Source organism: Carassius auratus, chromosome 24 (assembly GCF_003368295.1).
Source record: "Carassius auratus strain Wakin chromosome 24, ASM336829v1, whole genome shotgun sequence".
Lineage (NCBI taxonomy): Eukaryota > Metazoa > Chordata > Actinopteri > Cypriniformes > Cyprinidae > Carassius > Carassius auratus.
In genome coordinates this window covers 12,374,747-12,389,142 of record NC_039266.1, presented here as the reverse complement: position 1 = coordinate 12,389,142, position 14,396 = coordinate 12,374,747, and the positions used below count along the sequence as shown (strand labels likewise).

At 39.3% G+C, this 14,396-nt stretch overlaps 1 protein-coding gene across 9 annotated transcripts in view; it reads left to right on the top strand.

The window, feature by feature from the left end:
* Positions 1-8,416, top strand: part of eya1 (EYA transcriptional coactivator and phosphatase 1) — a 71,210-nt gene extending 62,794 nt beyond the window's left edge. For all 9 annotated transcript variants that reach the window (XM_026201061.1, XM_026201067.1, XM_026201066.1 and 6 more), the window contains 6 exons: positions 1,495-1,553; positions 1,649-1,809; positions 1,993-2,107; positions 2,330-2,451; positions 3,083-3,183; positions 5,252-8,416. In XM_026201061.1, the coding sequence (XP_026056846.1) occupies positions 1,495-1,553; positions 1,649-1,809; positions 1,993-2,107; positions 2,330-2,451; positions 3,083-3,183; positions 5,252-5,332 (639 nt within the window). In that variant the 3' untranslated portion in view covers positions 5,333-8,416. The remainder of the gene's footprint in view (positions 1-1,494; positions 1,554-1,648; positions 1,810-1,992; positions 2,108-2,329; positions 2,452-3,082; positions 3,184-5,251) is intronic.
* Positions 8,417-14,396: the final 5,980 nt, after the last annotated feature.

Sequence of the window (14,396 nt, the reverse complement as noted above, 5' to 3'; positions counted from 1 at the left end):
TGGATCTCGAGGCTTGCTGGGAGAGGCTTGGCGAGAGAATGGTTGCATTAGAGCAGGGGTTAGGGGTCAAGATTTTAATTCTGTTAAAGAACAGCTGGTTTGAGTTTCTCTTCACGTCGCTCTACCCTCCCTCTCCCCACAAATCCAGAGAGATGAAAAATTTGTTCAGAGGGGAACCAGTAAAATAAAAAAGGTTTACGGTCTAAAGCGCTTACCCCTACCCTGCTGTAGCATTAGACAGGAATGCAATAACGTCAGCATTTGGCCAGGTTCAGATTGAGTTAAAACAAGGAAGTCCTTTTTGTATTTTTGTGTCTTAGCAGCCTGTTGAAACTTAATTAAAAGGCTTAAAGTTCTGGGAAGGAAATTAGAAAAGAATAGCTAAAAGGAAATACCCCCTTTTAATATTCAACTACCAAGTAAATTGTTGGATTAAACTTGAAATATGAATGGAGGTTTAACAGAAGAGCTGGCAATGTCAACCCATTTTTCTTTTACTTCATTGGATGGGGTTTAATTCATAATTAAATTGTATTTAATCTATTATAGAAATGTAATAATAGATGTAATATATATATTTTATTTAATAATTTATTTAATATGTAATAATGTATTTAAGTTTAGTTTATTATTATTTAGTTTTATTATTATTTTATCTGTTAACTTATTTTCTTGCAGAAGATTTTTGGAACACACAAGCCGCCAACCCTGTCTTTCCATGTGATTTTTGTTTGATTTGAATGCTCATGCCCTGCTCACTAACATCTCGAGCTCTTGCAAGGGGAGGGGAGAGAGAACGACTATAAATGGAAAACTAATAACAGATTTTCAGTCTGCTTTCTCCAAAAAGCTGGCCTCGGGCTGTGTTGGTGTGTGGCTCGGCAGCAATCAGAGGTCATAATTTCATTGGCGGTTAGCATCAGGTTCAATTTTTCTAGTACGTTACATTTACCAGAAAGTCTGGTTTGTGTTACTGTGGACACTGGCTGAATCAGCTTTGAGCTGGAGAATCACTCAGCCTCTCCAAGAAGTGGAGACCCTGAAGGGGGCACAGACGCTCTCATTATCCCACAGCTATCTCTTTGTTCAGGCACTGGACTCTGGATAAGCAGACCTAACACGTAGAGGCAGTTGCTACCTTCCCGGAGTCTACCGATACCGACTTTACATACCACCAGATGTGTATATCAAGAGATCCCCCTAGTGGTAGTGGTCAAATGGGTTGGATCCCCAGTCCCCTGATGATGGTGTTTATTTTTATTAAGATTTAGCAGGTGGGGGGTTAGAGGCTGGAAGTGGTTGAGGGTTGATTTGAGCTTTCGGGAGAGAGCTCAGCCTTCAATTGGGAATTCCACAGTTGTTGACATTATTCACTTCATGGATTCAAGCTGCCAAATCGCAACCAATTTTGCACATGAAAACCATTAATCAAATTGGTATATTTTAATTCCAACCAGCTCACCATGGCCGCCCTTTGTTTTTGCTTGTTTCCAGGAGTGTGATCAGGTCCATATCGACGACGTGTCATCAGACGACAACGGGCAGGATCTAAGGTAAAGCTAGTACCTTACTAGTCCTTTCACAGTTATCTCCAATTGAAGTCAAGCTCAAAAGCCATTCATTCTCTTTTTCCCTCCTCTCTGTTTAGTACATATAATTTTAGCACAGACGGATTCCACGCTGCTGCCACTAGTGCCAACCTGTGTCTGGCCACCGGCGTACGAGGAGGTGTGGACTGGATGAGAAAGCTGGCCTTCCGCTACAGACGAGTAAAAGAAATTTACACCACCTATAAAAATAACGTCGGAGGTAATCCCCCAATAAACTGCTTTGCTAAAATTACTGGGGAAGAGGGGTGGTGTGTCAACAAAAGCACTCACAAGTTTCTCAAATAATCTCTTATGCAGAAACCACTTGGTCTGGGTAAATTTCGAAAATTTCGCAAAGTATTCAAAGACGTTCCAACTCAAACAATGTTTCTGTTCATTTCAGGTCTGCTTGGCCCGGCCAAAAGGGAAGCCTGGTTGCAATTGCGAGCAGAAATTGAAGCCCTGACTGACTCCTGGTTAACACTGGCTCTGAAAGCACTAACATTAATCCACTCAAGGTAGGCCTTAGCACGAGTGAATTATATAGAGCCCATCTCTGATACACATAAATCAGCGAGAGGCATGAATAACAGTGTGCTTTATGCCCCAATACCTCAAAGAACACATTTTAAGTGACCATACATTTTTCATGGAGCATTCTGAATGACAAATGGCGCTCCTCTTTAGCCTTGTCCTCCCTTGTGTGATTTAACTTGACATTATTTGCCTTTCAATTACAGATCAAACTGTGTGAACATCTTAGTGACCACAACACAGCTCATACCAGCCCTCGCCAAGGTCCTCCTGTACGGACTGGGAGTAGTATTTCCAATTGAAAATATTTATAGCGCCACGAAAATAGGTGAGTGTGAGCTCAGTATTGACTACCTGCGTGTATGAATGGACTCTATTGGAGTGTGGCCATAATTGCAGCAATATTACGTGTAAACAGTGCGAGACACATGGCGTGTGATTGGGTTAGGCTGCAGAAGTGGCGGACACACGAGAGGGTTGATGTTCAGGAAGAGGTCTAATCAGGCTGGGATTATTTTCTTGGAGCTCAGCCTGAACTGGGCCTCTCCTTTTCAGGTCTACATATGAAACCACTTCGGCAAATTTATGTCATTCCACTTTGACGTTTTTCTTCTTCTCTGCTTTTGTGAATGCAAAATAAACACCGACCTGTACTTTCATACATTCGTTCGCGCAAAGCTCAGCGCTTCCCTCGCTGCGGCATTTGCATGTGAGGTTGATTTAGCTTGTTAAACTCCATTTGTCCCATGTTGTGGGAGGAATAAGGCACACTTAATGCTTTTCAGACTACTTTTATCGGAGCATCGATCTTATCGTATCTCCAAGCCAAGGCAAAGTGTTTATACTGCGTAATTTTGTGTAACTTATTGCGTATTTAAAGAGCCCCTCACCAGGGCTGGATCTTGGATGTGGCTTCTTTGCTTTCTGCAGCAACCTAAACCTGATTCTTCTCTCCCCAGGAAAAGAGAGCTGCTTCGAGAGAGTAATCCAGAGGTTCGGGAGGAAAGTTGTTTATGTGGTGGTGGGGGATGGCGTGGAGGAGGAGCAAGGTTCGAAAAAGGTATGAAGATGCTTAGAACTCTAAAGCACTTTCCCTTTAAACCTTCAATTTCTTCAGTCCATTCTCTGAAAATGTCATTTGACCAGTGAGAGAATGATTCTCGTATTGTAATCAGCTCAATTCCCCTGACAGCTCGAATGTAAAAGGAGGGGAGATGACATAATTACATGTCCCTGCATGTGACTGTGCCGTTTCACCGTGTGTAATGCTAGACAAGTCCTCTCAGGCACGTTAGAGGGGCCGGTTCATAAATATAACATGCATTTAAGGCGCTTAAATCATTGTTAGATAAGTCGAGGATATTCAGAAGAACATTAGGAGTGTTGTTGTCCCGTCTCTTGTTGTTCAGACCAGAAGATTTATGTTACCTGCCGCCTGTGCATTCAGAACATCCACCAGGTTTTCCAAAGCTGTAAGCCACAAAACATGAAATTATTCATTGTGTAATTAATTATCAAAGCTGCTTGTTGTTCAGACAGGTTCCGAACAGACAAAAACTTGTTGGTGTGATTATTATATCGTGCCAAGTGATTCGTTCCATGTTGTCAGTTGATCATGCAAGGAATGTGAATGTAGGAAGTCTAAGCTTTACGTGTCAGTCCCCATTTCCTCTGAAACAAAGTGTTTCGACGTAGCGGAGGGGATTTTAATAAGTCCTTGGCACTTGAGAAACCCGGCTTGATATAAAATGCCACAGTTTTGTCAGATACAACACTAGCGTCAAGTGACTTTCTAGGAAACCACCACAGCAAAGTTAAACCTTTGTATACTTTCGTTTTTTCCATCGTATCCCAGAAACAATTCCCCTCTAGTTAATAACCCGACCAAGGCAAAAGTAGATATCATCTCTGGCTTTTAAAGTTAAAAGCAAAGACAATTTACAAAACAAAAGAAAAGAGTCTTTTAAGGGTCAGTGCAAGCTTCTTTAAGCGGAACATATGCTTGAGAGAGGCTATACCTTTGATAAGATTCAGTAATGGTTTGTGTGCAGACGACTCTGGGCTGACAAGCTTCTTTCATTCTGGCAGAATCATATTTCCCTGTGGCCTCTCCCAGGAACAATGCCTTATTTGCAATGTTGTGTTCAGATAAGTTTGTGCAGAAGTGCCGTATATATATATATATATATATATATATATATATATATATATATATATATATATATATATATATATATATTGCACCTTTACATTTCCTTACAAGTAGTAAAACATTTTGCTGTGTTTTCTAATGGGGCCTTTGTTGTTTTACATATTTTAAATATATTATTATATTTTTTTCATTTAAATTAAACTGATTTTTTTTTTTACCCCTCTAATTTCCCTCACTGCTCATTAATATTTGAACAACATGTACCCACCAAATCATCCTGCAGAAAGAAAAAAAAAACTGAATAAGAAGTAGAGGACCCCTGAAGAATCTCATGACTGTGTGTCAAGGTCCATAAGTTTCTTAAAATCTTTTCATGACCAAGTTCAGGTTATACAATATCATGTGAGCTGACCTCCCAAAAATGAAATCATATGTTATGAATGAATAATTAATGCTATTTATTATTATTATTATAAAAGCTTTTTTAAACATTTTCAAAAACCTTTTTGATATTATTAAAAAAGATTAAGATACACATGTGCATGTGTATTCAAAATGTAGGAAAAAAAATGGTTTAAATTGAAAATGTTTTTTTTTCTTCTTTTAAACCAACATGAACACAAAGAATACATTAAATACATTTATTGAAGTAGATATATGTCCTTTATTTTTAACTAGATTTATTTCCTTGTAATATTGAGCTATCTGTCCATAGTATTTTTATTATTATTATTATTTTCTTAACTGATACTTGCTGAGTAATCTCATTGGTATGGTGCTGCTTCAGTGGTTGTAGTTTGTCAGTTCTTTCTCTTTTCAAGTCTTGTGTGATTGTTACGGGCCATCGAGGCTGTTCAGACGGCACTCACAGGCGTGATTGTTTTTCTAAGTGAAGTGTTCATTGCAGGTTTTGTGTTTCTTTATTTTCTCTTTCACCCTCAAACACACACTCTCTCTCTCTCCCTGTGTTTTCCAGCACAACATGCCTTTCTGGAGGATCTCTAGTCACTCTGACCTCATGGCCCTGCATCATGCTCTGGACCTGGAGTACTTGTAGCACTGTGACGGCCCTATCGCTCTGTCCCAGACCATGCGGGGGCCCTGCAGACCCATACCCTGCGTCGCCCGAGCGTCTGCGTTCCTACAGCACCAGACCAAAAACAAAACCATTCACATACATAACGTAGAGAGAGAGAGCGACATGCTCAGCGTGTTGACACATGGCCGCAATTCGTCTTAACCCTAAACCTTTTTCGAAGTGGAGGAGAGTGAATTTATGGCGTTGCAGCTGCTGGCCCTGGTTAACTGTGAATTGGCTTTTTTTCCGAAGCCATCAAAATGTTTTACAGCCCTGTGTATGCAGGGGACTCGGCAAGGGTTCACACCTGTGACAAAAACTGAGCTACCGATGCCTTTGGAACTCAGCAGGACTCCGATCCCACTGCGACTTGGTGTAATGTTTTGTCTCTTTATGTCTCCACCGATGGTACAAAGACAGTCGAGCACAAGCCCTACGTTTTCCTTATTTCGCCCTGGATGTCCTACACTTCTTATTTATAATCTTTGAGAGACTTTGTGGAGCGGCACCGACCCTGAAAAAGAGACTTGTGCCTTTTTGCATTACAAAGTACTTTGATTCCCCTACACCAAGAAGTCTACGGAGGGAAAAAAAAGGATTTTCTAAATAATTTAAAGAAAAAAATTTAACGAAACGTTATTTACATTGCAGAGACAATCGTGTACAGCCATTTTGGTGTGCGTGTGTGCGTGTGTGTGAGAGTGTGTGTGTAAATTTGTAATCACTGGACTATTCCTTCCTATATTGATTAAGGTACATGCTGTGGAAAGCCGTTTCTTGGAACTACGTACGTAAAGGCGTTGGCGCAGAAGCTCGTGCAAAGCCTGAAAGTGTTGACGTGTTCGAGGTTTCATTCAATAAATAAATGTAGATAAGGATTTTTTCTTTTTTTTTTTCTTTTTTTTTGTGAAAATTGTTTTGTCATGACCAAAAGCATGGATGTCAAGTGTCAATAATTTCGTAATTTTCTTCAGCGATGTTTTGCTTCCTCCTTTGTAGGCTTCTGCTCCTCAAAGGTGGTGAGAACTTGCAGAGTCCATAGAGACTTTCTCCACCATGAAATGTGGCTCTTTCAGTCAGGATTTCAAAGTGAATTAAATCCCAATGGTAGCTCAAACTCTAAGGCAGAACATTAGCAGCATAATAAAAATAATAATCTTTTGAATGTCAAGCTTCGAACTGAGTGTAAATGTCTGTATCCCCTGTATCTCCTGCTCAAGCTGGACATTGAACCTCAGCGTCCACCATGGGCGTTTAAGCTTAAATAGGTTTTATTATCTTTTGTACCGGCGCAAAAGCAGAAAGTCTTGTACAGCAAGTGTAATTTTGTATGAAGTAGTCTTTTTATTTTATTTGGAAATCGCTGTAGTTGGATTTTCATGATGCATATTGGTAGTTCTAAGGTAACTGTGGACTGGAAACTCTAGCTCTTAGAATTTAAGAAAGAAAGCCACTACTCACTCACACCTACACACACGCACTCACAATGGAGTTGAGAACATACATGTGCTATCAACTGTGAATTTCCCCAGCTAACTCGATCAGTTTTTAATTCTCCCTTCAGGCACATGATAATGTTCGGCTCCTGCAGGTGAGGTCTTCTTCTCTGGCCTAGCCTTTCTCACCACATTTACAATTTCACTCCTCTTATTGCATCGCCCGCCACCTCCCGTACCGGGGAATCACATTTTGCTGCTAGATCACGGTAACAGTAGATGTTTTCTAAATTTAACACACATTTTTTTTTTTTTTTTTTTATAAATGATGCAATCATAATGCAAACTGGAAATAATTGACAATATGTGGGCCTCATTGTGAAACAGTTTGTCGTGTGTGCAAAAAAAAAAAAAAAAAAAACGAAAATGTGTACAGATGTTTTTGACATTTATTATTTGATTGTGTTTAAATTAATAAAAACTGATTTGTGAACTGTTACACATATTTTTCCCTTTATGCAAGTGATTGAAATGGTGGCTCTGCAATTTTCTGCCACAGAGTTTGTATTTATTGACTGTTTGGTCTTGCGATCAAATGCCCCCCAAATTAAGTGTTTCGGAATGGCAGTTTTCTCCAATTGATGAATGTCCAGAGATCATTATATAAACAATTTATATAGATATATATACATGCATAGAAGGATACTTTATAAAAGTCCCATTTTATGGGATGGGAATGTAGAATTTGTGTGGCCTCCTCTGACGTTTGGTGGTCTGCAATTCAGCATTTCCCCCTCTGACAGATTCTCAGACAACACGTCATGTATGGCACTTTTGTTTAAAACATCATAACTGATGTAATGCCATATAAAGCTCCATGTCCCTCTCATCTCTGTGCAAAGCAACTGTTAAAACAATATGTGGGATTTCGAAGTGTGCAATCAAAATCAGTGTGTTTAGTTCAGTTTTAAAGGACTCACATCCACACAATGTGATCTATAGACAACGTCTAAAATTCTCATAAACTGACAGCAAAAAAAAATGTCCTTTTGTTATGATGAGTCTGATCATTGCTTTGATTTTCTGCTTCAGCCAGAATTTCTGGATTCAGATGAGGTAATGAGCCATAATCATGCTACATAGGCCCCGCAGATTTGTCAGTCGGGAGGTTTGTGTTATTCTTGGGGACAGTTGAAGGTGAAACCCTCACCTAATTGTGATTTTTCTTCGCAGCGCAGCCAAATGCTTCCAATAACAGCTCCTCTCCACAAATGTTTCCCTGTGTTTTTCGAAAAAACACACCGCTCGGCCACTTGCATTTGGGGAGTAGAGTTGGTTTATATAACACATGAAAAATATTTATGAGACTGATTTTATGAGGTGGCCAAAATGAAGATGTAACGAGAGACTGGCAGAGGAATAGAGGCGCTCCTGCAAGTGCTCAGAAGAATCAAGCATTCACGGAGTCTTATTTTACAGGGTTCTGTTCTTCAATATTGAAGTCAATTATGTTTTCAGATGGCATCTGAGTGATATACCAGGGGACTTGAAGGCTGGCAGGAAGAGCAGATAGGGCTGTTATCCTTGGAATGCAAAAAAAAAAAAAAAACCTTTTCCCACAACTCAGCAACTGAAAGCCAAAATAATGTCAGAGGCTCATTTACCACATTGAGACAGAATGGGTTTTGTTCCCTTTGATATACAATGGGGTCCAAAAGACCCTAAGAGACCACGATAAAAAAAAAAAAAAGATTTTATCCTCGATATAAAAAATAGTAGCATTTTTAATGCAAAACACAAAAAAATAGATTTCTCACTAAATCACCCAGCTTAATTTTTTTTTTTACATTGATTTGATTATTTAAAAGTTATACTTTACATTCTGTGTTTAAAAAAAAAACAAGAAAAAAAAAAACTTCTATTCCAGTAATGCCTTGACAAACAGCAGAGTGATTTACTGCTTTAGCCCAGACACCGATTTCATGCAGATCCAAAAAGAAAGAGTCACTCCTAGTCCATCGTAAGTGAACTAATATTGTATTACATACATATCAAACAATAAAAACTCACTCCGCATGAGTTACTTTACAGCCGGAGGGTCTATTAAAAGGCCCTTGTTCCCCACAGATGCGGTAGCTAATGTGTTTCAAGCCGAGGGAGTTCACTTCGTCTTTACACTGCTGACAAGGGAGAGCGAGAGTGTTCTAATAAAGGACTTGAAATCCACATTCCTCCCTCTTTCCTCCAACAGTAACATTATGAAACTACATAAGTCAGCGGTGCCTGTCATTTTACTGCCATCGTCTTTAATTATGATGTTTGCCTTTGGGAGAAGAAAAACATATCTGAAGTTATTGTTGCCTCTTTTCATGGTGGGTTTTAGACAGGCCGATTTACTGCTCAGAGTAAAGACTTACTTAAATTCTCCCGGGGAGCAAATGACCTGCCATTCCAGCTGCCTTGCTGCTCATAGTGGGCCTTTTGGTTTGTATGTTTTTGTTTTGTTTGTTTCATGAGGGGTGAAAAAGTTGAGACAGTTACAGATACAATTTTTTTTATGTGATTTAATGACTTTAAGGTATTATGATGAGAACAACAATGCATCCTAGAGCATTTTGTCCTTTTAAAAGTCACATCTTCTGATATTGCATCCTGTCTTTGGTTTCTTTAGATGTCTTTGGTCAGTGTTTTGTTCATATATCAGCCAAACCACACCAGAGCTCATTTGGAAGCAGACTGAGACCCCTTAAAAGGTTGGTCTCGGCCCTCTTGTTCGGCGTGAACCAAGGTGTAGAGTTCAGCGTTCACTCTTATTCAAATGAACCACACAAACAGAACAATCGCACCAGTGTTTGTTTCTCTGCCAAGTGTAGACATGCCCTTTTGGAACGGCAGCCTATAGCTGCATTTTCATTACTGTTCAAATTGCGCAGACTGAAACCGTGCATTTTAAATACACCAAATGGAAACAATCAAGTCAATTTCACAAAAAAACCCATATATCGAAAAATATTTTGACGCTCGTATGAGGTGGTTTTCAGGCAATTCAAAAAGGTATATTTCACAAAACTGCATTGGAAATTTTACAGGTCACCTGGCATACTTAAAAATCATATGATAACTCTTTGATGGACTATAAACTCCAATAAACACCTTCTTTTGTGGCTACTCTCAATTATAAGGGGCTTTCCATGCCATTAATGCTTAGATAACCCTTTATTTACACAGACGCATTACCGCTCTATTGCAACCACTCTAGTTAATGCTTGTGTTTATACCAGCTGCGCCGTCGCATTATTCAGAATCATCCCAGAAACAGCTTTCTGCATTGTTTCGCTAAAGATACACACCTACATCTCATTCGATTAAAAATAATGACTAGTGCGGTGGCAGCTATTTATGAAAACCTTCCAGCATCCATCATCATAACTTATCGCGAGAGGAAAAATTTTCAGTTTTAGCTGCATACCATTTGTTAAGAGAAACGCTGGCATTTTGCAATAGTTATCTTATTGAGATTTATACAATATCGCAAACGTTTTGTGCAAATCTTTTATAGAAATGGAGCTCAATATGTCTACTGAAGAAGCTCACTAGGTTTGGAACAGAGTATGAAAGTATCATGAAGAGGTAATTCCATTTTTACGCCAAACCGAGTCTTCAGATGCTTTATTGTTGTAGTCCTGTTCGGTCTATGAGGACCTTGGCTCCAATCCAGTAATCTATTACATTATACTACATAGATTTTTTGAGTTATGTGCAATTTATGATATTGGCCTTGTTAAAGTGTCTCTCCCATTGGCTCAGTGAACGTATCTTTGATCTATTAACAATTCTAAGAGGATGTTCTTGAGTGCAACACTAAAGCAGTGCCTTGTGTGTTGTATCCTCCAAACCCTCCGTTGTGTAAACATTGCAGCCTATCACAGTTAACGGTGCTGGTTTTATAGCAGCTGAGGGTTGGCCCCACTCATTTAACTGGGAGCTGTTAGTCATATTTGCGAGAGATCTCGACATTGGCTTTCCTATCTCCCGTTCGCAACCTCCACATACACTTGCGGTCGAACTGCATGCTCGGAGCTCCTTCTAGTTCCACCAGGCAGTGAGTGGCAATGAGTTATATGGACTCAGGGCTCGTTTTGGCAGTGCAGAGCCGAGGACTCTGGCTTCCCCTGCTTTGAGATGTGAGCTTCTGCATCTCCTGGGACTTAATTTGGCTAGCGAGCCGCGCTCAGACCTCCCGGTCTGGTGTTAATTGGTCAGATTTCTCCCATTATGGCTCGGATTCGCTCCAAGCCCTTTCTCGGCCGGCCCGCGTTCCAACCTCTCTGTGAGTTTAATAAACTTTATGTCGTCCGGTTAATAAAACAGCATCGTGTCCCGCCTTGGCTTGTTTTTCTTCAATAAGTCATGGGATTTTTCCTCTCTCACTCACCCTCTACCTTTCTCTATCTCTCTCCACGGGCGATTTCGGAAAAATGAGGCTAAAATACTCTCCGTGTGAAGTGAATCATGGATTTTTTACTCTCTCTATAAAAATTGATCTCCTCCTACTGCCTGATTCTTCTGGTGTGTCAAGCTCATTGGGTACCACAGAAAAGCATTATAGTAAGTCGAATTTACATTCGTAAAACACTTCCTTTTCTCCTTGGATTCCAGTGAAGAGGGAGGCTGCTTTTCTTTCTCTTCTGCCTAAGTTGGTTGAGTGATGTTTGAGCAGTGCTGACTCTCTTATACTGGTGAATGTGGGCTGATGTCATTTACAGATAGATGACAGATACACCACAATTGCTCTGGTCTCAGCTGAGGTAATGTGCTCTTGAAAGGATCAATGATGATTTTCCGTGTTTATATATACTTTTATAAATGCTGTTTACAATGTTTTTGTTTTTTTTTTAATAACAGGTTTCAAAAACGTACCAACCTGATAAGTTGTTTACATATATTCCACAAGGCATAATAATAACAATAATGGAATATGCATAAATTTCCCTGTTTACAAACCCTTGATTCTTAATATCATGAGTTGTCCCCTGTTCCTGTTTGTTTCCCAGCATGCTTTTCTCATTTGATTTCTTCTCCACGATGACTTTATGATGTTGCCATCCATCTTTGGCTCTCAGGGTGTTAGAAGGAATGCATACACAACTGTCACAAAAGACTGGAAACCAACAAAATGAAGAAATAAGGAATGTAAAGTTTTGAACGGTTTAATTTGGCAATAACCCTAAGTTGTTTTGTGTAGCTAATATGCTGTGTGTTATATTTGTTTTTGTGACTTTTTGCATGACTTGTTTATAATATGTGAAATGAAACACATTCTATCATATATGTTTTTGAGTAAAATAAAAACACTTGTAAATTCATATTTTAAACTCTTTTAACACTGTAAATACAGTGCATGCTATAAAACTTGTTTTCAGGATGAATTTAAATATGAAATATTTTATCTGACAATATGAAATATCTTTACCAATTCTTGTCTCTTTGAAAACCAAAAAAATCTATCAACTATGATGTCAGTGTGCCCACAATGAGTTTATTTGCACTGCATTCTTTCTTCCTTTTTTTCTTACTTCTAAAGGAATGTTAATGTTGGACAAATAATTTCTCTCTCTTTTTTGACCTTTCATTTGCCAAAGAAAAAAAAAAGCACATCAGTCTTTTTGAACAGGAAAAAATATTTGATTTCCTCTGTGACTCCCGTCGGCCGGGGGATTACAGAGGCTTTAAACCGGCGGATGAAGGAAAGCAAAGTGGTAAGTGACATTTCTGGTCTGGGAATATGGCAATCAGCAGTATGGAGGGCTGCCAAGTCCCGGGCCAGGCCTGAAAATGCTAAAAAGGCTCTGGGAGAGTGTAAACAAACACGGTGTTGTGAAGGTGGGGGAGGGATTCTTGGGGGACAGATCTGTTAGCCATCAGCGAGGCCTTTTCATCTGACCGCTGCTCCTCCGGTAAGCTGAAGGAAGGCTTTGTATACCTGCGTACAGACAGGAGCTAAGCATTCAGAGAGCAGGAAACCACAGCCTTTCCCCCCACCTTCATCCCTCCATCCCTAAGGCCCTACAACAGAGAGCGCATACAGTATGGCATTCTGCGCCAGCGGCCCCTGCCCGCCACTTAGCCAGCCTGAAGCCACAGGAAGCTGGCAGAGTCACTGCCGGGTCAGGGTTCGCTTGGGACAAGGGCATACAATGACTCGCTCATGCATATTTAATCGCAGACAGGTTAGAGAGCGCCCAGACATATTTTATAATTCAGTACAATTAGCAAGAAGGTTTTAAGTTAGTAATGACTTCCTTAACATCACTCAACCCTGCCTGCTTTACTGCAACATCAGACGCAAACTAATCAATTCAAGTACAATAGAAAGATATAAAAAGTCAATACGATCAATAACAAACTCGAAGATCATTTGAATAGTAACGTTATACGCAACTATTAATTTCACAGAAATTTCTTGTGTTAAAATGCGCCTGCATTATTGTCTAATGAGTCCAGGACGAACGCTATGATCCCTTTGGGTAACACAGGGACCATCCATTGCCCTTGTTCAATAATTCATACGATCTGTATCTCCATTGACCAAGCCATCACCTTAAAGCATTAACAGCGCTCACAGTAGAAATGAATACCCTCTCAGCTGTGCGAGGGGACGTCTGCTTCCGAGTGGGTTTATTTGTTCGATTAAGACTACAGAGTTATCACAGGCATATTTGAAGTCGACGTGAAATACCGTTTACAGACTTTTTATTTTCTTAATGTAACATTTCAAAGTGAAACAAGATATTCAAATTAGTAAGGAAGAAGAAATGTTGGCCAAGGCATGATTTTATGCGTCAGAATTATGGTAATGTGCAATATATTGGTTGTCATATCAGTATCTACCAATAAGTTTGACTTTTTAGTGTTATCTGTTTCATTAGTTTAAGCACACAGGCATTTAATTTCTCAATACAAGAAAGGTATTGTTCAGGTATTGGCATTTCATTTCAATATATTTAGGTATTGACTTCAATATGTATAAATATCATTATTGGCAAAGACTACATTTTTTTTTTTTTTTTTATAAAAAGTGTGCTGTGTATGATAGGTGGTTAGTGTGTGTGTGTGTGTGTGTGTGTGTGTGTTTCAAATAATATCAATCAATACATTGTTTCCAATGGGACAAGGAACCTATATTAAGAAAGTAAATTGGGTCTATTGTGATTTCATGTTGACTTTAAGACAGAACTGAAGGAGTCTAGAAGACATTTTACACATCTGTGTCTGACATGTTTCATAAACATTTACTCAGTTAGTTCATTCTATAGTCACTAAATTTCTGAGATTTAAATGCATTGGCTGTGACAGAAACCAAGACACATGTAATTCTCGTCTTTGTTTACAATATTAGTTATGCATTTGTGTAACATTGTCTCTGTTTCATATACACAACATCAGCATATATGAACAATGCTGTGGCAAAACACATTTGGAATTCCAGTCAACAGTGATTGTTGAGTCTAACAATGATCCATAGTCCTGTAACAACAATATACATCTTAATTATTCACAGTGCTCTGTATGAAACCTCACTGTACTCATTCTTGTAAACATTTGTC